The sequence below is a fragment of the Ictidomys tridecemlineatus genome, chromosome 12 (assembly GCF_052094955.1).
Source record: "Ictidomys tridecemlineatus isolate mIctTri1 chromosome 12, mIctTri1.hap1, whole genome shotgun sequence".
Taxonomy (NCBI): domain Eukaryota; kingdom Metazoa; phylum Chordata; class Mammalia; order Rodentia; family Sciuridae; genus Ictidomys; species Ictidomys tridecemlineatus.
In genome coordinates, this window is record NC_135488.1 from 53,969,664 (window position 1) to 53,994,581 (window position 24,918).

At 37.1% G+C, this 24,918-nt stretch overlaps 1 protein-coding gene across 8 annotated transcripts in view; it reads right to left on the minus strand.

Annotated features, from left to right (window-relative positions):
* The window catches only part of Ctnna2 (catenin alpha 2), a 1,061,169-nt gene that overhangs the window by 198,339 nt on the left and 837,912 nt on the right, over positions 1-24,918 (minus strand). For all 8 annotated transcript variants that reach the window (XM_078028938.1, XM_078028939.1, XM_078028945.1 and 5 more), the window contains one exon: positions 21,233-21,385. In XM_078028938.1, coding sequence (XP_077885064.1) covers positions 21,233-21,385 — 153 coding nt within the window. The remainder of the gene's footprint in view (positions 1-21,232; positions 21,386-24,918) is intronic.

The following is a 24,918-nucleotide window of genomic DNA, read 5'->3' on the forward strand; positions in this document are numbered from 1 at the left end:
CCAAAAAGAAAAAGAGATTTTAAGAATATGTATGCCCTCAGCAGTGGTGGTACCAGGTGGAAACAGGGAACAGAGATTGCTCTGGGTAGGAAGCCATATTTCCAGATAGAGAGGGGAAGAAGTGGACAGTGGGACACATCCCTCAGCCCTTTCTGAGACCTTTGGTGAAGAGGGTCCTCTGTGGGTTTTCAGCTGTAGAGGGCGCACTTTCTGTTTGCAAGGAGGATGTTCAAAATGGAGGAGTAAGAGATGAGTGATGGGAAATAAACAAACAAACAACAACAACAAAATGAAACAAAATACATGACTTCAGGAGGAAGGACTTAGTAATGAATCCTGGAGGGGAAGTGCACAGACTTTGATGAATAAATTATAGCAGGAGGGAAACTCTTATAGAGTTCTGCTTCTGTTGCGGGAGGAAGTGGATAGAATGACCATGCTGGATCATGGTAGTCTACTCCAGCCTGCACCAGACTTGAGGGTGTGAACAACTCTCTGAGACAGTCAGATTTGCTCTCAGTACCACACTTGGAATGACTGAGGATTTTTTTTTTTTTTTAAATGTGTAAGAACCTCTGACAGTGAAAAAGGAATTAGTAGTGTCCTGGACTACCATAAAATTCATCTCTGAAGTAGGCAATCATTGTCATAAACAACGGGTGAAAATTCTCAACATAGAAATGTCTCTGCCAGTTGGCATTTGTTAAGGGTTGAGTTGTGTCTCCTCAGAATTCACATGTTGAAATCCTAATCCCCAAGACTGCAGAATGTGACTATGTTTGGAGATTTGGGTCCAAATCCAATCTGTTCTTTTTATAAGAAAAAAATTAGAGTGCAATTAGGAGAATCCAGGGATATTCGAGTAAAGTAGAAAGACATGTTTGGACATAGCAAGAAGGTATCATCTACAAACCAAGAGAAGCCTCAAGAGAAACCAATCCAGCTGATCTTGGACTTCGGAACATTGAGAAAATACATTTCTGTTGTTCAAACCACCAGTGTGTTGTATTTGTGTTATGCAGCTCTAGCAAATGAAAACAGTACCTTGAGAATTTTCTACATTTTTATTAAATAGATTTAGAACAAATACTAGAGGGAAAAAAAGCTAATAACATCTAAATAAATAATTAGACTTGGTAAATAAGCATTGATTTTATAGTAATTATGCATTTCTTGACTGCTTTTGACAGGATGATTTAGAGGCTAAAGGGCATTTAATAGGCTTAGTACCATGATATTTGAAAAATTATCCATATATTAGCATTAAAAATAATAAGGTTGATCCAAAGTAATCATCCAAAATATTAGTTTTGTCATTTAAGCTCTTAGTCTTTATAACCAGATTTTAATTATAGCATGTCTGGAATTCAATGCCTGGTGTAATTTGAGATTTCTCAAAGTATATTTTCCAGTGTTCATGCACATTGGGGTTCTCCAAAAAATACACATGGTGTGAGGAAATCTCCACATACATTTTGCTTCTGTAATCCCACACCCCAGGACATCTCATGGGGTTAAATTATAGAAAACATTTCTTATGCCAGTGCTTCACAAATTTAAGTGTGATAGGAATCACATGGGATTCTTATTAAAATGCAAAATTGAGCTGAGGGATGAGGCCTGAGATTCTGGATTTTTTAACCAGCTCCTAGGTAAAGATGATGCTGCTGGTCTAGGGGCCACCCTTTGATCAGTAGGGCCCTGTGTTCCCTGTAACTAGTCTCCTCATGCTCAGGGAGTAGGGTATATCCCTTGGTATACTTGAGCACACTCACTGCAAATACTCTCCCAGCTTCTCAGCAGAAAGTAAAGAAACTAAGGTCCATGACCAGGATCCTAAGAATGAACATGGTCTCTGCTCTTTGAGTATTGTCCTCACCTTGGATAAGAATGATTTACTAGATTCCAAGCACATATTTCTACTTACCTGCTTGCAAATATTCTTTGCTTTTACTGCCTTTCCATTGAAAAGTAAAGCAGGAGATCACAAGGAAGACATACAGAAAGAAATTTCTGGTTCAGTGAAAGACACAGGTTAAGGCTCAGGGGAAAGCAGTTAACTGCATATTAGTGTTTCCTTCTTTCCTCTAAGAAATTAACAGAGAGTCAAAACTTCAAAAGTAGAAAGAGCCTATGCCAGACCAGAGAATTCCAACCAGAACTTAATTCTCAACTAATAAGCATTGAGCATGTGGTAGTTACCCTTATGATCACTTAATAACTGGTCCTCAATTTAGTAACAGATGTGAATGGATGGGCTTTGTCATCTCCCTGTCTCTTCGCTGAGCTCATCCTATGCAGCATACTATTATCTACTTCTGTGCTCTTTTAGTAGAGGCTTATTTTCAGTGAGCAGCCTTAATTCAAAAGAAATCAATGATATGACCCTACTTAGATATTGCTATCTGAACAACAGTAAAGTGTACCCTCCTGGATGTAGTTTCAGAACACTAAGATATTTAACCACGGCATTAGAAGCAGCATTAAAGATCATGGGGAATTGGCGTGGTAGCACACTCCTGTAATTCCAGCAGCTTGGGAGGCTGAGGCAGGAGCATCACAAGTTCATAGCCAGCCTCAGCAATTTAGTGAGGCCCTAAGCAACTTAATGAGACCCTTTCTCAGAATAAATCACAAATAATGGGTTAGGGATGTGGCTCAGTGGTTAAATGTCCCTGGGTTCAATCCCTGATACCAAGAAAAAACAAATCATAGAGAAATTATTTTGCAATAAGGAGTTTTCACTAAATTTCACAGAAACTGATGAGACTTTTGAGTAACAGAATATCACAGACACAAATTAAGAAACAAACCTTTACCTGTTTCTAGTACTGTCTGGTTACTTTATTCAGGTCAAATAATGTGTGTTAAAAATGAACTGATGTATGTATGGGGCACCAAGTGTACATAATTTGAATTTTATATATATATATAATTTAAAGGTAGTAGAAAAATGTTTTCAGTCAGGGACCATTTGGTCTCCCAGGAACTCTTTGGCAATTTCTGGATCATTTTTGCTTGCCGTAAGTTGGGGGACGGATCTAGGTACTAGAGGCCAGAAATGGTGCTCAACATCCTACAATGCATAGGTTGACTCCCGCCACAAAAATAAATGAATAAATAAATAAGACAAACTTTAAAATTTCATTTTTAAATTATCCAGTTACTGTCAATAGGGAGGGGGTTGAAAAACCCTTTTGTAGATGAATCACAATCTCTTCATTAACTATTTGGATCTCGACAATCTCTACCCATGTGAAAAATTTCATTGAAAGTGAAAAAGACCACTTTGGAAATTGTGATGAGCAGCCATGTTGTTCCAGAATTATAAGCAAGCACAATGCCACTAAGCTACACCACCACAACAGCTGCTGGTACACTAAGTTTCTTCAAAACTGTAAATTCTTTGGTCAAAACAAAGCGCTCATTCCTTTGAAAGTCACCGTGGAAGAGATGACGAGGAAATCACAAGCAACTATGTGAAAATGCAAGCCTCACTTAACTCCCTTCCACCTTCTGGGGAAACTCGTAATGGAAATTGTCGCTTCACACTGTAGCTCTTCAAGAGAGACTGAAGAAATCCTGGCTTCAATACTTTCTTTATGGGTTTATTCTTGGACTTTTCCCGGCAAGAAAAATCACTTGAACAAATGTCATTAGTAGTTTTTGACCATGAGAAATTCTTCAGAAATTTGAGGCAGTCATTTATAAATGATATTTGAGCAAAAGCCCTTCCTCCAAAACTCTAGTTAATCGACTGGGACAAAGGGTGAATTGTTTTCATTTTGAGAAAAGCAACTGTTACCCTCAAGATCCCAGGCCAAAAAAAAAAAAAAAAGCAGACAAAGAGATACATTAGATATTAGACTTTATTTTTCCCTCCAAACAAACAGGAGACAGAATGGACAATATAATATGGCCAGTGTTTATAGAGATACAAGGCACAGAGACTTGTAAACATATTGAATGCCCGTTTGAAAGGTTTCTGGTGACCACAGGAACAACAGAGGGGAGATAGACACTGTCAAGTCCATGAGAGGAGACAGTGAACCTCAAGGCAAAATTCAAGGATAGAGAAACAGTAAGAGTTTAAACCGTGAACTAGAGCTTCACTGGACACAGCTGTTAGCAGAGGGAACCGGATTCCCTGCTCTCCCTAAATCACTCCTCCCTCCTCCCAACTTCCTCCAACAGATAAACTCTCTAGTCTTCCCTTTCCCGCCTCACCTCCTACACTGGCTGTATTTCCTCTGCAAGAATGCAGCTTGCCCTTGATCTCTGCCAGCCCCCATTCTTTTGAGCATTTGTTTTTTTCTCAACTCTGAACCATATACCTGGTCAAAGATGTTGCACCCTCCACAGGGACATTAAGGGGGCAGAGGGGCACATGAGTCGCTTCCCCAGATGAATGTGAAAATAATATGTTAGCCATCCTCTGATGGGGACAAGCATAGGCCTGGTGTCATGTTTACAGAATAAGCACATGAAAAGAGTACCAATTTGAATGTAAATTGCAATAAAAAAAAACACCTCTGTGTAAGTGAGATACTTGAATGCATCTACTTGAAAAGACTTGACTTTTTGAGATACTTGATTGTGGGGATCAAAACAGCCTCTTTAGCTAAGTGTTGTGTGGGGATAGGTCAGATCACTGCCTATTTTTAGTTAGCAGAACTTCTGATCCATAGGAAACTATTTCCCTGCTGTCATCAATATCCTCCAAGTCTTCAGCCTCCCTGTAGAAATTGTCGTGACATTTCACAGCAAATCTGCAGCACCTCTTCTTGCAGAAGGCAGCCTGAAATGCATTTTTGCCCATACATTACAGGCCTCATGATCAGAGCATCTGGTGTTTTAAAATTAAGTTATAAACCAACCTTTTCAAAATTTTTAAATAATTTTTTAAAAAGCTATTTGGGGTGAGGGAAGGTGGTAGATCTGATGGGTCTCAGATTCCCCATTTTAAACTTCATAAGGAAATCAGTCTCTTGGGATAATTTACAGATTTAGAAAAGCATGTTTGTCCTTTCAGTCTTCCAAGAAAACATTTGGAAAAGATAAGTCATAAGGCTCCTATTGTTTTAGCATGAAAAATAACAACTTGTCAGTCTGTGTAAGTAACTACATTTTGGTGGCAACTGGCATTATGTGAAAATATTGACTCAATTCCCAGGCACCTTGGATGTGTGACATTCAGTTCCAGAATGCCTAAATAGGAGCAGCCAAGGGCAACAATCTGGTTGGAAGTGGTACTGGGGGAATTTCTGAAGGTGCATTTCTGACACAAACAGTTTTACTTAGATTTTATATTACTAGAACATTATTTTTTTCCCTAAAGATACGATTGTTGTATTTTACAGATGATTGAGAAAATATCTATTCTTTAGATCAAATAATGCATGTATCTAATACACACACCCACACACACACAACGGAGTTGCTCTGAGGGGTTGAGAATGTGTTTTGGAGATTGGTGTGTGCTAAAGCATGCCACACCACCTGCCACCCCCTGGCACTGTGGCCATTCACAACTATTGGCTTTCACCCACAAGCACTAATGAGCTTGCAGAAAAGAAAAGAAAAAAAAAAACCCTGGAAGTTTTTAATTCATATAAGCAAATGATCAAACAACACCATTATTGATCTAGTATCTAGATTTTTCTCTGTAATAGGCATTCACCTCTATTCTCTCATGGGCTCCCACATAAATAATGGCCAAGTAGATTAAGACCTGATATTGATTCAGCCTTAGGTCAAAGTCATGGGAATACAATAAAGAGTGACGAGTTCCATATTGTTGGTAGCTTTATGGTTTAGAACAGCTCAGCTACCAGCTCTGCCCCAAGGTGGTTTCATGTCCACAAGAGACATGAGGACACTGGGAAATGAGTAGTGACATGTTCTTCTTGTAACCTCCAAATTTCAAATTTAAGCACAAATGTATTCTAAAATAAGATAATCATTTGGATCTTCTTTTTTTTAGAGACTCCGATCGGGAAACATCTATAAATTACAGTGACCAAGATGAGCAGGGACCTAAACAATGATATGTCAGAGGCAAATTTTGAGGGTCAGAGGATGAAAGTGAAGGGTTCATTCACATAGCCAGGGGTCGGATCATTACACCATAAAAGAAACCCTAGGTCATGAGATCCCAAGGACCCCAAGACTCAGTGTTGTATTTGTTTGCTTTTTGTTTTGAGACAGGGTCTTGCTAAGTTGCTTAGGGCTTTGCTCAGTTACTGGGATTGTCTTCAAACTTGGGATGCCCCTGCCTCAGTCTCCCAAGTTGTTGGAATTACAGACATGTTGCTTCAGCACCAGCTTCCAGTGTCGTGTTTTAAGGTAAGGGTAGAAAGTCACCACTGAGCCTCAGGCTGGCCACAGGGCCTTCTGGTGTTGAACTCAACTGCCTTCTAAAGTTAATGCAGTTGAGATAATCTGAAATCTTGCTTATAGTTCAAAAAAGCAATGCATCAACACACAATCCCTTTCAACTATGGCTTCAGGCTGGCTACCAAGCTTTGTGATATAAAAATACTTTATATCTACCCAAAATTAAACACAAGTATTTCAGATTTTTTTCCTGGGAAATTAACACATTTCTTGCTCTTAAACCACATCATGTTTAATGGGGTATGCTTTTTTTCATTTTACTTTGAGGGGTTATGATCTTAATGAGATATTTATGTACTATGGGGTGGTTTTCTAAATATATATACTTTTTAGTAGTTGAAAACACAATGCTCAAGAGAAAACATACATTTACCTAGAAAAAACATACACTTCCTAGATAATGCAACAGTAAAATTAATAAATTGTACAACAAAAGGTCAAATATGAATCTTTTGTTAGCCACACTGAATAGAGCCTTTTAATGCTTAATCCGGCACTGCCGTTATTAAAGCCAAAGCCCCAGTTTCCACGAGATCTTTTGAATATGTCATACTATGCTTCCTTTGCTTTGGAGGATAGACTAAAAAAATATTGACATGTGCTGATTTGTGATTTTATTGTAAACTGGTCAGGAATGTACAAGGCTAATAGATATAAATATGTGTATGTGCAGATAAAGCTAAAGTGTGTGCAATTGCAGAAAGAACACCCTGAGAGCTTTGTGACTCACCCATCAGTTAGTGACTTGGGTAAGACTACTTTTTATTTCCTTGAACCTCAGGTTTCCTGTCTCAGCATTCTCTAGTATTGATGACTAGAACTCTTACTTAAGAGTATTAAGAGATCATGCGTGAAAATTACTATGATGTCTAGCATAGAACATGAGCTAAGTGTTGATTTTCTGTTCCTTTTTCTTTAGATATGGACAACATAATCAATTGTCCTCTCTTTATAGGACGTTTCTTCTCAATTAACCTTTTGAGATATAATTTAGGAGGTTGGTTGAGGTGGGGTTAGTTTTTATCTAAATGCCAGTGAACCAAATTTTCAAGGAAACTAATAGTTGGTTCTTTTTACATCTAAACAAAAAATATGATTCCATAATTGTGGCCCTGAACTTTGCATTTTGACTATATTATAAAGATTTAAATGTAACTTGGAACAATTTATATTGTGTGTACAGTTAATTCAATCACTGCAATAGTTTGACTGATAATACTTAACCTCCTTGGATTCTACCATTTGCAAACAACTGTGAAACCCCATGGCATTTAGTAATTTAAACAGATATGAACCAGAAAGGCTGTGCAGGTGAAGCTGCATGAAGCTAATGAGTGAGCTTAGCTTACTACCCACATCAGTTCCTAAAAGCATCGTGCATGATCAACTCCACCAGGACAAATAAGAATTCTTTTGCAATAGGGTACATTACATCCAGAAATGTGTGCCATAAACTACAACTCTTCTCTGAAATATGATTTGAGACATAGGATACTCATTGTATAATAACAGCGATAGCTAATATTTCTGAGCAACTACTTTGGGGCCAAGTACTTTACTAAAAACTTACATGAACTGAACTGTAGGCTATATGGAATCCTTGGTCAAAAGCCTGGGGGTAATATTGCTCAATGGTTGTAATCTCTGGAGTCTGGCATACTTGGACTTGTGAGTGAATTCTGCCTCCTTCAAACTGTGAGATATTGGACTAGTTACATTATTTCTAGAAACCTCAGTTTTCTTATTTGTAAGTAGAATAAAAAATAGTGGCTACTTCATAAAGTTGCCTAAAGCACTAAATAAAGTAATGAAGAGTTTATAAAGAACCTTAGTTTTATGTTTTAAAAAATTATTTAGAAGCCTAAGGTGAATTCTTAAACTTTTCTGTAGTGCTTTTTCATATGGTGTAAGAAAAATTACAAAATACAGTAGAGTTTAGGAGTTAGGGATTTGAGAAGAAAGTAGTACTGGATTCTATACTTCTTTTTTTTTATTGGTTATTCAAAACATTACAAAGATTGCAGAATCACATCGGTTACACATCCACATTTTTACATAATGCCATAATAGTAACTGTAGTATTCTGCTACCTTTCCTATCCTCTACTATCCCCCCTCCCCTCCCCTCCCATCTTCTCTCTCTACCCCATCTACTGTAATTCATTTCTCTCCTTATTTTTTCCCATTCCCCTCACAACCTCTTATGGATTCTATACTTCTTAAATGGCAGAAAAACTTTTACTGAAAGTTTAACACAGGCTTTAGACAAACCAAATACTTCCTCATAGAATATGATTGTTTATGAATTTGTTAGATTCAATTATTTGAGAAACTCCAATAACTCAATTTTAGTTGAAATATGTGAACTGGATGGGGGAGGGCTCTTCTAATAAAAAGAGAGATGAGAATGTGGAGTTTCTACTTCACAAAAATGCATGGAGATCCATGTTCCATCAATGCAGGGGTTTTTAAAGTTTTTGTTGGTTCATAATAATTATACATAATAGTGGGGCTCAATTGTGTCATATTGGCGCATTCGCATCACATAATTTAGCTCAGCTTTTCTTCATTTTCTTTTTGGCTTATGGTTTGAATCAAGACCCTGGAATTTCCAAAGCTCTATTGCATTTATTTAAACCTAAGGCAGTTGTGTGGGGTTCTCAGGATCACACCTATCTAACAGCTGCAGCCAGAGACAATTGAGAAACAGTCTGAAAGTATAAGGCTATGTTTTTTAAAAAATTCCAACTGATTTCATTATCACAGAATGTCAAAACTTGGAGTCATCCCAGAGGCTTCCCTGGCTCGAATCCTCACAACCAATATATTGGCACAACCTTAAAACTATAACCAAAATCCACCCATTTCTTCACACCTCCCCTGCCTGTATTCTAAGCATAATAGTAATCCCATTGCTAGACTATTGTAAAAATATTGTTTTATATGTTCTTTATTTTCCTGTTTGGTCCTCTACAATATATTCCTCATATAAAAGCAAAGTGACTCTTCAAAAGTGGAAGTTGGATAATGTCATGTCTTTGTTTAAAACTCTCCAGTGGATTTTAAAAATTATCTTTTATTGGTGCATTATTAATTATACCTAGGTGTGGGATTCATTATACTATATTTGTACGTGCACACATGATTTGATCAATCTCCCTTCTATTATTATTAATATTATCATCTGTATTATTTTAATTAGTGCATTATAATTACATATAACTGGGATTAATTGTGATGTATTTATACAGGGGCATAGCATAATTTTGTAGAATTTGTTCTCCAACACATTCCTATGCTCTCTCCTCCTTCCTCCCTCTTGATCCCCTTCCTTCTACTCTCTGGGTCTCTGTTATAGTTTGGATATGAGGTATCCCCCAAAAGTTCCTTTGTTCAAATGTGAAACGATTAAATTGTGAAAGCTGTAACCTAATCAGTCCATCTCAATTTGAAAGGGCTAACAGGGTGGTAACTGTAGGCAGGTGGGGTGTGGCTCAGGTAGGTCACTGGGTGGGTGCCCTGGAGGGTGCATTTTCCCTGCAGCCCCTTCTCCTCTCTTCTGCTTCCTGGCCACCATGAGCAGAGCAGCTTCACTCCACCATGCCTTTCTACCATGATATTTAAATACATTGCCTTACCTGGGGCCCAGAGCAATGAAGTCAGACAACCATGGATAAAATATTTGAAACTATGAGCCCAAAGGAACTTTCTCCCTCTCCAAGTTGATCTTTTCAGGTATTTTGGTGACAGCAACAAAAAGCTAACACAGGTTTCTAGGAGATCTCTTTTTCATTCTCTTCCAGCCTCCTCCTCCCCCTCTTCCCCCTCCCTCTCCCCCTCTTCCCCCCTCCCCCTCTTCCCCCTCCCCCTCCTCCCTCCCCTCCCCCTCCCCCTCTCCCTCCTCCTCTTCTTCCTCCTCCTCCTCCTCCTCCATCTTTTCCTTTTCTTTCTCCCCTGCCCCACAGCATCCATATATTAAAGAAAACATTCTATCTTTAACTTTCAGAGTCTAGCTTATTTAACTTAGCATGATGTTCTCTACTTCCATCTATTTACAAGCAAATGAGATAATTTCATTCTTCTTTATGGCAGTAAAATTCCATTGTCCATATATACTACATTTTATTTATACATTCACATGTCTATGGATTCCTAGGCTGGTTCCATAACTTGGCTATTGTGAATTGTGCTGCTCTAAACAGTGGTATACATGTATCACTACAATATGCTGATTTTAGTTCTTTTGTATAAATGCCAAAGAGTAGGATAGCTGGGTCATACGGTGGGTTCCAATGGATTTAAATATCTAAATAGAATACAAAATCTTTACAACCAGCCCTCCATTTCATATTTAGTTTACCTTTTACTGTCATGTTAGTCTCTTTATGCTCATGTTGTTGCCTTGAGGTCTTTGCCCTTGCTTTTCCCACAATATGGAATGCTCTTTCATTTCCTTGAAATCTCTGATTAATGGCCATCTGATAAGACAACGCCCTCCTGCATCATTCTTCGTCATCTTACTCTGCGTTACTTTACACTACAACACATAGTTCCACCTTTTACCTCTTTTTTTATCTTTCTCAGCAGAATGTATGCCCCACAGAGGCAGGAGGTTCCGGTTCTGTTCATGGTTACATTATGAGCAATGAGAATAGCAGCAGCACAAGGGAACCTGTCAGTCATTGTTGCTGAATGCAATGAAGAACCAGGGAAAGGACTAATCAAGTACTGCAGTTTACCCAAGGCTGAAATGAATGCACTCCTGGTGCTTAATGGATGATAGAAGTGATTCTGAATTTTAGGGTTTGTCTCTTATTTTCAAGTCATGGATCTCTATCAGGTATAGCTTCTCATCTTTCATAGAGAGCAGCTACCAAGAAGTATGGAGTTAAGAGGATGAAGCAGGGGGACTGAGGTCTCCTAATACATCATGGCCACAACCTTGATTCTGGACTTCACTGTGTCAGAACCAGCACACTCTCTCACATTAACTGTAACTGAGAACAAAAGCATGCTTATCAGACAGAGGGCAAGGAAGAAAGGGGGGTGGAGTTGGGAGTGTTACCACTGGAGCAGCCTGAGAGAGTTACTTAAATTTCTCAGGAGTCTCTTCTACTCAGTGGAGATGGGAGTACTGCACATTAGTTCCTCTGACACCTGAAATTCCTCCTTGGTAGTAAATTAGTGAATTAAACAGGCACAATGCCTCTTTATTGCTGATCCCTAAGGTGACCCTGAGCATCCTGCAGCCATACTATTAAAATATATTACCTCAGGGGCCAAAAAGCTAGCAACCTTGCTGGCTGCATTTATTATCTTATTTATTCTTTAGGTACCATCTATTTATTGAATACCTGCTATATGTAGGCACCCAGCTAGTGCTGGAGTTGTAGTTAGGAATCAATTAGATATGTTTTTTCCCCCTAAAGGAATTGGACAGCTAGCACAAGTCATAGCACATAGCTGTAGAGTTCTGTGCATACAATTTTAAAGAAAATGGAATGCAGTGACAGTGAAAAATGCAGGGACCTGATCCTGCTTGGGAACATGTTCAGACTAAAAGTTGAAGGATGAATGAAAATGGGTAGAGTGGGGAGTACACCAGGAAGGGGACAATACAAGCTCAGGCCTAGGGTGAGAGGGAATAGGGGACATTCAACAAACCAAAGGTGCTATGTGTCATTGAGCCTGGAAAAGGATGGAAGGGTGAGCGTGAAGATTGAAGAGAGGGCTAAATCAGGGAAGCCATGAAGTTTTCTTTACAATGTTAGTCTCTACCTGAGAAACACAGGAAGTTTCAGAATGGTTTCTGGCATGATGTGTGTCTCAGTTTTACAAGTCAGTTCATGCATGGTTGGGTGCAGAAGGGGCTGAAGGAGATCCAACAAAGCAGAGAAGCCTGTTGGGAGCCTCTGTGGTTGTTGTATGGCAACAGGGACAGGGAGAAGGAAGAGCAGGCAGGTTGACAGAGAACTTGAGCAATGGAAGGAAATAAACAAGTCTGGAGACTCAAAACAGCTGTATTGGTTTCGCATCTCATTCCCAAGATGAGCTTTTATTTTCATTGCTGCGATGCATATTTTGCCCCCGATTTACATCCACTCTACTCCCACCCAGACCACATTATTTTGGTACTGAGTTGCCATAATTTGCATTCCATTTCTCCAAAATTCCATTCAATTTGCTTCGAAATGAGGTGCAACAGGTGTCCTCTAATCAGCTGAGCACTCCCTGCATTGGCCCCATCCTGAAGTCCTTAGGTAACCCTCCAAGGGACTGGATTCTGGAGATGAAGGGAAATGACTAACATTTATTTTACTCCATTCTATGAGTGACATAAAACTTCTATGTTTCTTACATTAAAGGTCAGAATGCATCATATCAGACCTGTTGAGTTCTCCTAATCAACAGGCCCTTGTGCAAGTTCACCTAATCTTTGTAAAATGTTACTCATACTGTGGAGAAAAGCAAGCAAGCAAAAACTCCCTGAATGTCCCTCATGAAGGTGATTATGAAAAACCAAATCATCTATTCTTATTCATACTTTACTAATATTTTATTTGCACTGAGGCTATCCTTGTTGAGAATTTTCTAAGGACCAGCACATTGTGTAATAGGCTTTGACAACCCACATTCACTTCGCAGCATCAATTTCATGGTCTGCCATACACCAAACTGGGGGAAAATGTCACACAAAACTAAGAAAAACTATAAAAATGACTTGAGGTCAGGTGCAATGGTACATACCTATAATCCATGCAACTCAGGAGGCTGAGGCAGGACAATCGAAAGTTCGAAGCACAGCCTCAGCAACTTTGTGAGGTCCTTGGCAAATTAGTGAGATCTTGTCTCAAAATTAAAAAACAAAAAGGATGGGAATATTGTTCAGTAGTAGAGTGCTCCTGGGTTCAAACCCAGTACTGCCAAAAAAAAAAAAAGATGGAGAACTGAACATACTATAATTAAACACAACAGTCAAGACATGCTGGAGAAGCTGGGTGCAGAGGTGTACACCTATAATCCCAGCTGCTCAGGAGGTTGAGACAGAAGGATCTCAAGTTCAAAGCCAGTATTGGCAACAGCAGTGAGACCCTGTCTCTAAATAAAAGATAGAAAAAACAGCTGGGGATGGGTTCAGTGGTTGAGTGCCTCTGAATTCAATCCCTTGCTCCACCCCCCCCCCCAAGAAAAGAAATGCTGAGGGACTAAAATTAATTTATATATCATTAATTTATATATTATTTCATGTATTCATGTAGTCTTCATTCAAAATTTTCCAAATGACTCTTATACAACTTACATTAATGGAAATTGAGGGGTTCATTGTGGGTTCTCAAGCAGGTGTGTCCTGGTAGGGGGTGAGATTGTACCCCATGAGGAGAAAAGACCCTAAAGAAGGAGCTGCAGAAAGTAGACAGAGCTTCACGCTCATTATTTCAGTTGAGTCAGAACTGTTTTTATTGACTTAGGTATTCATTTCAGGTACAGAAGCCTGATATTTGCGATGAATAAATGGATCTCTGCCTATAAATATTAACAAAAACATTAAAAAGAAAAAAAAAGAAAAAAACCGTACAAACATTTCAGTCAGCTCTCTCAGGGATTTCCACTTCTAGACATAATGGAATCATCAACAAGAGACACCCTCTTCTGCTGAGAACTACAAATACACAGTAAAAATAACTTTCTGGAAAGCACCAGAGAACTGTCAGAAGTCAAAACTTTAGACTATATTCATAAGAGATGCTCCTTGAGAGGAAACTAGTGTTCCATATGTCACTCCACTCATCCTCCAAGGATGTGTTCATTTTTAGTGTTTAAAGAGAAACAAAGCTGGGCATAGTGGTGCACACCTGTAATCCCAGCTACTCAGGAGGCTGAGGCAGGAGGATCTCAGATTCAAGGCCAGCCTGGGCAACTTATTAAGACCTTCAGCAACGATACACAACACTGTCTCAAAATAAAAATAAAAAGAACATGGATTGGGACTCAGTGGTAGAGTACCCCAAGTTCAGTGCCCATTACTTCAAAATAAATAAAGAGAAAGCAGGAAAAGAAAGGAAAGAAAGGGAAAAAATAACGAGAAACCAAGAAATCAGAAGGAAGGTAGCTGTTGAGAGGAGAAGATAGTCTTAAGAGTTTTCAGCAATCTCCTAGGTCTGGAATTCCTGATTTATAAATGAGGTATAATATCTCTGATACTATCCAAAAGATAATTGGCAACCCTAAAAGATTATTCTGTAGGACTGTGGTAAAAGAAAGGTAAACTATACATTAAAAAAACCTACAAACTCACTTCAGTATTTAATTGTTTAGATTGAAATGGTCTGCCTCTCTGTTATCCTACGCAGGATAAGGTAAATCCTTTTTGAGAGAAAAACATCCAGACCTTCTGTATTCTTCCCTACAAATATTTGCCATCCATTCCAAAGATTGGAGAACCTTCCATGGGTACAAAATTATAGTTTAAAAAAAAAAGTTCTAGTGCTCTATTGCACAGTAGGGTGACAGAGTATTATGGTTTGGATATGAGGTGTCCCCTGAAAGTTCACATGTGGGACAATGCAAGAAAGTCTGGAGGAGAAATGATTGGGTTATAGTCTTAGCCTAATCAGCGAGTTAATCCTGGATGGGTTTAACTGAAGTGGGAGGGTGTGGCTGGAGGAGGTGGGAACTGGGGCATGGCTTTGGGTATATATTTGTACCTGGAGAGTGGAGTCTCTCCCTCTGCTTCTTGATCACCGTGATGTGAGCTGCTTCCCCCTGCCACACACCCCACTACGATGTTTAGCCTCCCCTCAAGCCCTGAGAAATGGAGCCGGCCTTCTATGGACTAAACTTCTGAAACCATGAGTCCTCAAACTTTGCCTCCTATATAGTTGTTCTGGTCAGATCCTTTAGTCACAGCATTGAAAAAGCTGACTAAGACATATATGCATTTCAAAACAGCGAGATGAGGATTTTGAATTCTCTCCCCTGCCACACACAAAGATACATGTTTGATGTGATGGATGTGTTAATTACCTTGATTTGATCATTACACAATGCATTCATGTATTGAAACATAATGCTGGACCTTATAATCATGTAGAATTATTATGTATCCATTAAAATTAAATTATTAAATATTACTGGTATATTAAAAATAAATAACACTCTAGCAGTTAGAGAAATGCAAATCAAACTACACTAAGATTTCATGTCACTCCGTCAGAATAGTAATCATCAAGAATACAGGCAATATCAGACTTTCATTTTGCTGTATTGACCCATTCTGTTCTCAAAATAAGCCCTATTACAATACATCATTTAAAGGCACAAAGTTGTCCATGTTCAAACAGCTAATATTTAATAGATCCAGACCCTAAGTCAGGGGACCTGGCACCATAGCCCATGCTTTTAGAAAATCTGGTCTATTACTTCCATAGTCCTGTCCTTTCATCTGAAAGTTAAACACAAAATCTATACCAATTTATCTTCTGACACACAGTATTACCATGGTGTGAGCCAGGATTTGGGTGAAGATGGAAAATACATGATTGATTTTGGAGATTCCAATAAAGAAAGGTTGTTAATAAATATTATGCTGTTACAATCACACAAATAACTTAAAAAAAAAGATTACAAGCAACAATAAATGTTGGCGAGGATGTGAGAAAAAGGTACATTCATACATTGCTGGAGGGACTGCAAATTGGTACAAACACTATGGAAAGCAGTATGGAGATTCCTCAGAAAACTTGGAACGGAACCACCATTGGACCTAGCTATCCCACTCCTTGGTTTATACCCAAAGGACTTAAAATAAGCATACTACAGTAATGCAGCCACATCAATGTTTATAGCAACTCAATTCACAATAGCTAAACTATGGAACCAACCTAGGTGTACTTCAGTAAATGAATGGATAAAGAAAATGTGGTATATATATTCAATGGACTATTACTCAGCGTTAAAGAAGAATTAAATTATGGCATCTGCCAGTAAATGGATGAATTGGAGAATATCATGCTAAGTGAAATAAGCGAATCCAGAAAAACCAAAGGCCAAATGTTTTCTCTAATATGCAGATGCTAATTAATAATAAGGTGGGGGGCACTAGAGAAGAATAGCTTTATCTTAGATTAGGTAGAGGGAAGTTAAGGGAGGGGATGTGGGGATAGGAAGGATAATAGAATGAAACAGACATTATTACTTTATGTATATATGGGACTGCATGACCAATATGAATCTACAACATGTACACTCAGAAAAATGAGAAATTATATCCTATCTATGTATGATATATCAAAGCGCATAAATGCATTCTACTGTCATGTATAACTAATTAAAACAAATTAAAAATTTAAAAAATAAATAAATAACACAATCATGAGAAATCAAATAAACTCGAGACAGTGTAATAAAGTCTGTCTCCATTTTGAAAGCCTCATAGAGTCCCACAATAGTTTACTTAAACAAGCACAAATTCAGTCATATACATCATGGCACATTTCAGTCATCAGTAAAATATGACAGGTATTATTAACTAACTGTCTTACTCTACTTTGAATATTTGCTGACAGTTTTTAAGTGCCACCTTTCCATTTTTTCCCCTCTTGACCTCCAAATGGACAAGAACATAGCAAAGTCCACATCAGGTAGGGGTTGACACTAGGGAAATTCAAACTATTTATATCCTAGTCCCCATGTGGAAATCCAGACCACAGTCTCACACCCTAACATGACAAAAAACAAAGGCACTCATTATCTTTGATCAAACCATCAAGCACTGGAGTGGATGCTAGCTGTCTGCTGCCCCTAAAAGTCCCTTGTTATGAGTAAAAAAATGTGTTCATGCCCTCTTGGTGGATGTGATGCATTCTTAGCACCAGCATCCAGCGCAACTCTGGGGATGTGGGCTTTGCCCTGTCTTGTGGCCAGCACAAAACAGAAACACTTTTATCTAAATATTGGAGTTCTTTGGCTAAGGTGGGGAAACCCTCTGTGACAGGGTCCTGTGGCCATAGAAAAGGAGGAAAAGCCAGAAGGGCATTCTTTACTGCTTCATTTTCTCTGTATTTTGCTTTGAATAAGCAGGAAATGGATGTCACATGTGGGGTGGTTAGGGCCTTAAGGGACCCTGAAATCCTTGTTTTAAAGAAGAGGTCATATGTACAGGCTCAGGCTGAGAGTATTTATCTGAGTTAGCAGGATGCTGGAGATGAGGGAAAATTAATTATTTTTAAATAAATGTGATTAATATATTTAAAGGAGATAATTGATAATGAATTCTGCTAGAGAACTGGAATTATTTCAGAAGGATGAGGAGAAAGACCAACTAGAAATTCTTGAGGGAAAAAAAAAAGAACTCAATAGATAGGTTTCAACTATATTGAACACAGATGGATAAGTGAGCTAAAAATTAGGTCAGTAGAAAATAATCAGACTTAAGCATGAAATTGATAGACTTAAATGCATTTATTACTAAAATAAAGAAGGCAAAATGAAAATCAATGATATGATCATCCATTTCAATAATTTAGAAAATGAACAGCAAGTTATACTGGGAAAAAGCAGAAAAAAGAAATGTAAAGATAAGAACAGAAATAAATAAAATAGAAGATAAAATCTGCAAAAAATGAAAGCTCAGTTTTTAGATAATATGAATAAATTTATAAACCACTTGAAAAACTAATCAAGAAAAGAGAAAAGACACCATTTAGCAATGTGAAGAGTAAAAGAAAGAAATAGAAACACAGATCTCTACACATTAAATAAAAATTATTAGGTTAGTATAGGCAACTTTCTGACTTACATTAGAAAATTAAATAAAATGAAAAATTCCTGGTATAAAACAAAGTTGACCCCCAAAGAAATAAAAAATTTAAATAGTCTTATGTTTTTACACCTTTCTTCAAATAAATCTCCAGGCTCACTTTGCTTTATTAGTGAAGACCTCCAGATATTTAAAAAAATAAATAAATAATTCCAGATTCACACATTCACTTGCAAAAAATAGAAAGAAGGAATAATTCCAAATTATTTTTTGAGGAAAAGCATAACTTTGATACTAATAACTGTGAAGAATTAAGAAAACTTATTATCTTCAAAAATATAGAAAGATGTTGACACAATTCTACATTTACTCAAAACTTAAAAACAAAAACAAACAAACAAAAAAACCCTCCTAGCCAATGAGTAATAGAACTAACTTGTCTGCACTAAATCTGGAGAAAATCATATAATTAATGGTAAAATAGTGAAATTTTCTCACTAAGATCTGAAAATAAAAATTTCTATTTACACAATATTGTACTGGAGGCCTTAGCTAGTACAATAAAGAAAGGCAAAAGCAGGATATAAGGATTTACAAAGGAGAAATGATGCTTTCATAATTTGAAAATTTGAAAATCTGAAGACTGTTTAAAAGGCAAGCTTTCAGAATTAATAAGTAAATGAATCAAGGCCAATAGTCAATACATCATGCACATTTTTCATATTATAGACACAGAAACTGTCATTAAAAAAAAAAAAAACACCTCAGAATGGTACCCAAGTCCACAAAAACACTTTTCAAAAAGTAGAAAAAGGGTAACACACTTGTCCCAGAATTTCAAAGTTTTTGGCATATATTGCACCAGCAATGCAGAACCTATCTGAAGAACATAAACTCTTGGGCCAAACAGAACCCAGTTCACACACTAGTTCCTGCTTTTCCTTGGACATGGGGACATTCCAAAATGATGCAATGAAACAAAGAACTGAAAGGGACAATTTTCTTGAATGTGGGCTTTGGCTGACCTGAGATTTCTGCTTCTGCCACAAGGTGAGAATCCAAGATCACCCCCAGTGGCTGGATTCACTTACTACTAGTAGGGCCTAGAAATGGAATAAGGAAAATAGTGGATGAGACCAGGGTCTACTGCAGAAGAAGGGAGAATGAGAACAAGAGGTGGCTCTTTGACCCTGACCTTGTATTTTTGTACAGAGCATCAAGTTAAAATTTCAAATATGTGATTAAGGCTACCCAGAGAGTTTCAGAAAATTCACTGATGATAATGAAAGTAGATGCTTATCACAAAATTGAAAGTTCTTTGTTCGTTTTCTTTTCCACAGTGCCTATAACACACCACTTATTAGCACTTCTATAATTTCTGCAATTGTTTTATAAAAAGGTAATTCTATAGATGAGATGGTATATGGTATATTGATCAGCTAATATTATTTTATTACATGTGAATAATTATTACTTTGTCATTTGGCATTACTTTTTTTTTTTCCTCATCCTCTTCTCTCCCCTGACCCCAACCTGCTCTTTCTGTACCTTCTTCTTCTCAAAACATGGAAGTGGTCAAAGCTTTCAAGGTCATCCTTGGGAAAGGCTCTGGGTTTTCCAATAGACAAGTGAATGTCTGAATCATGTTGGCAGAATGTGAAATGTGATGGAATGCTTGCCTTATGGATGGAGAAAGAGCCAGAAAGACTCTTGATATTATAAGTATCCACCCATATTAAGCTCTAGGCAGGTTATCCTGAGATATTGGGTTATGGTAGGAAATTCAGGGGGCTCCATTACTGTGGATTAAAATTGGCACATAGAAATTCCCACTGATGTCACCTGGGACGAGTCAACCTGGTCCTGGGGACAAAGGGACTTGGTATAGGACTCTGGATTTGATGTAAGCCTTCCTGTTGGCTGGGTGTCTTCAGCTGCACCAGCACCAGCAGTGCTGGATTAGCTAGAGCAAATTCAGCAGGTGTTTGGGGTACAACTAAATAGAGCCCCCACCCTAATAACCCATTCCAAGAAAAACAGAGAGGATTTTATATCTAATGAAATGCATTATTAAGAACTGAACTTTGCTACCCAAAGAAAACAAGAGAAATTTATTTTCATTTCAACTTGAATGCAAATTATCATTTTGAGTGACTTTATTTTATTATGAATCAAAGTGAGATTCACCACAGAAATAGTGATAGTGTCAAGTACTCAGAACCTGTAAAAGTTTTAACCTGGTCTTAAAATCATTCCCTAGATTTGCCAGGCTCCCCACCGCTCCTTATCTCTCTTTTTTTTTTTTTTGGTCACACACACATTTTGCTGTTTAACATCTCTATTTTCTATTTAGCCTCACATCATTAATCCCACCTGTACAAAGCTGTTGGCATTCAGCTTCTAAATACAAGCAGCCTAGTTATCATTTCCCTTGTATGATATTCTTTTGACTCTTTGACACAGTACAATTTTGCTTTTAAGAAGCAACTCCCACAGATTTCCCGAACACATAAAATATACTTCTGACCCTGAACTAGCACTAGTACTGCCCCAAGATCTTTTGCCAAGAATCCAAACATCTATTTGAGAGAAGTGGGTTTTGGGTTTGTTTGTTTCTTTGTTTTTTCCCACATAGTCACAGTAGGGGCCAGCTAATCGGCTTCACTTCTCCGTGAGTGGAGAGGGAAATAAGGAGTAAGAAATAGGAACAGCTTGCCCTGCCTCCATTTGGCAGTTTGAATTCTCCTTCAAATCAAACCAGGCATTCAGCATTTGGAAGAATGAATTCACCTTCAGTTTCTACCTCTGCCTATTGTTCAGGAAAATTGTTACATATGTTTCACAGCAAGATTAGAGTTATGAGCTACAGAGAGGTAAGATTACTAATAACCTATGTCCTTGGAAAGGGGTATAGTAATCAGAAGGTAAAGGAAACCAAGTTTTTGGTATGTTATTTTTGTAAGAAAACTGTAGAAGAAGATCTGTCTACTGAAAATCTCCAAGGCACATGTAGAGATCAACTTTATATCATATGTACCACATGTCAATCAACTCCAGTCCACGAGCTCTCCAGACTTACCTCCACCAGCTTGTTGGCATGTTCACGGAAAACCTGGGCATATTCCTTCACTTCCTTTTCATTCCCACTCTTTGCAGCTTCAATGAGAACCAACAAAGGGACATTGGTTTCCAAGAAAGAATCAGATATGTGATCCATCACTGCTTTCCGAAGCTACATTTAAAACAAAAACAAAAGATATACAATTAAGGGACAGAATTTTGATTTTTTTCCCCTAAACTATTATCCATCTCATTACTATGTAAATAATATTCCAGGGCTGGGGATGTTGCTCGGTGGCAGAGCGCTAGCCTAGCACATGTGAGACACTGGGTTCGATCCTTAGCACCACATAAAAATAAACAAATAAAATAAATAATGTTCCAACTCTTTCTTTTTAATTTTCCCAGTGCTATGGCATCAAAGAAAAACACAATGATGGTGGATGGATGTCCATGTGTGAATTGACCCAATAAAGTCTGAAATCATAACACATATAGTTCAAGAACTCAGACTTCTTAGAAAAGGAGCAAGGTAGCCATCAACCAGCCAATGGGAAGAAATTTGGATGAAGAACTGAACCTTGAAGCCACTCCTAATCCTTTACCACAATGCAGTCTCCTGCCCTTTCTAGACCCAGCTTTTATGCTTCACAGGAGTAGAAACAGGAAACATCTAGCAATCTCAAAAAGTGTTTTTGCCCAGATGCTATGGTGATATAGTTGCTATGCTCCAGAAAGAAAAACCCACAATAGTTCTTCAAGGTAATAAGTATAAACAACCCCAAATCTTCCAACAACGCATAATTATACATCATTCCCACATTGTTAAAATAAGAAGCAGGGCAGTTGCATGAAAATAAAATAAAACTGTCCTAAACAATCATCTTGATGCTATTTCACTCATAAATATCTGAATGTATATGAAATACAATTAAAAATAAGCAAAAAGAAAATGGTAAAAAATATGTATGTTTTCCAAACAAATATAGCTATCCAGGTATATGCAGGTAAATCTTTGATAAGGTAATATATATATATATATATATATATATATATATATATATATATGTATGTATTTGTTATTGGTCAGAAGGAGAACTATGAATAAACTTAAATTCCTTTTATATTAATTATCATCAGGTATAGATATGTTTGTGCATAAGATGGTTTAGTTTAACTCTGAACTAAATGTGACACTTCATCGTATAAAATATAATAAAGCCCATGTAGAGTTAATCTTACATAGTTACTCCTTTGATAAAATGTATTATACTACTGCCTGGGAATAATATTTGTTATTGGTGAGCTCATATTTTTTTAGGGTATATGTGCTATGCCAAACACTCAGTTAAGAGCACTACAGATTATATCATTGATTCCTACACTAACACTATAACATAGGGAATATTCTTAAGCAGTTTGTCAAATAAACAAGCTGGTACTTAGGCAAGTTAGAAAACTTACCTACAATCATAGGGTGACAAGGGACAACCTACAGTGAGAAGTTTTGAAAGAGACAGAGACCCAAACAATTGAAACTAAGCTGCCCTGGCTGTCTTCTGGGGCAGGACTCATATTGGAAGTGGAATCAGAAATGAACTTGGGGATTGGAGTTATGGCTCAGTGGCTCTGTGGTAGAGTGCTTGCCTAGCATATATGAGGCTCTGGGTTCAAGTCTCAGCACCGTATATAAATAAGTGAATAAAATAAAGGTCCATCAACAGCCATATATATAATTTTATATAATATTTTATATGAAACGAACTTGGCAGAGAAAACAAAGAAAAAAAATTTATCAAGTAGGGATATGAGCACATCTCCCCAATCAAGCCACCTTATTTTTTACTCTCCATACAAAAATAATAGAAGTGAGAGCTCTGTGATGCTAGAACAGCAAGTATATCAAGCTTAGTACATTTTAAACTTTCAAAAATATTATGTTCACAAATGTAAGCAAATTAAAAACCAAGGTTAAATTTCATACAAAGTTATAAGAAAAATGAGAATAAGAAATATCATTTCCCTATACACGTTGAAAGCATACCTACAAAATGGAATAATCTATTAAAATGCCCATAAAATAGACTAAAAACTGTAACTATTCAAATTAATTAAAGAATTGGACCCAGGTATGTTTTACCATGGAACCATATCCCCAGCCCTTTTTATTTTAAGAAAGGTTCTCACTAAATTGTCCAGACTGACCTTTTAATTAAAGAACTGTAATGAAAAGATGTACAAATGAACAACATAAAGCACAGAAAGAAACACTGAGAATAGATCTTAAAACTCAAGGAAGAATTATGAATGAATGAATAATCATTTTTAAAAAGTTTGAACAAAAACAAACAGCCACAATTGGCTTAAGATAAATAAAGGAGAAAACATAAATAAATCCAAAAGAAATGAAAAACAAACAAACAAAGAACAGAAAGGTTGACAAATCTTAAAGACAGGCAAAGAAAATTCAATATATGGCTATCAGGGGTCCCTGAAGAAGAAAATAAAAACAAAAAATCAGAACAAACTAACAATTACACTCAATGAAAACTTTCCTGAGCACATGTATACATTGAAAACCACATTCTAATAATGTGTCATATACTACAAAACTGCAAAAATAGTAGATTTCCAATATTCTCACCATAGAAACAGAAAAACTCAGTATGTAAGATAGTGGAGATAATAATTAGCTTGATTTAATCACTTCAAATATATTGCACTTCTATAAAATTACATTATACTTGAAAGACATGACATAATTATTTCTCAAATAAAATGATATCTTTTAAATTTAAAAACATTTAAATATTACATTCTTTTTTTTTTCTTGCAGTACTGGGAATTGAACCTAGGTATATTTTACCATGGATCCAAATCCCCAGTCCTTTTTATTTTGAGAAAGGGTCTCACTAAATTGTTCAGGCTGACCTCAAACTTGTGATCCTCCTCCATCAGCTTTCGAGTTGCTGCTATTACAGGCGTGTGCCACTACACACCGTGAAAATATTACATTCTGAAATAACATATGTACTCAAGAAGAATGACTCATAACTATCAGCCAAAATATATTCCAAAAAAGCTACTGGATTCTAAAGAAAATGGGGAGGGGGCAGAATAATCCTTATGAAGTTTAGTGAATAGAGACTATGTTTTATAAAGGAGAATTAAACAACATCATATTTTTTTTTGGCCCAGCAATTGCTTTATGTCAAAAGCAAATCGAGTACTGTATTTAAGATACTCAAGGAAAGAAAATGAGAGTGAAGAATTTTATAGCTGGCAAAACTGCCTTTAAAGGACATAAAGCACAGAAAAAAATAATAATAACATGCAAGAACCCAGAGGATGTTGTTCCCATGAGCCTTTCTGGGGAAATGCATTACAGAATGAATTTTAAGATTCAAAATAACCAGAAAAAAATTCAACACAAGAATTGGCAGTAAGCATTAGATATACACTTATTTAAAGAACTAAGAATAAATAATGGCTAAATTCAAGAGTTCAGTATGGAATGTCTGTACACTATGACGATGTAATGAAGACATTACAACACTGTAAAAATGGGAGGAGAAAGAGAATAGAATATAAAAGAATATGCTGCAGTGAACCAGGGAGTGAAGATATCTAAGATACTGATTTAATTTCTTCCAGATATATACCTAGAAGTGGGATTGCTGAATTAAATAGTAGTTCTATTCTTAA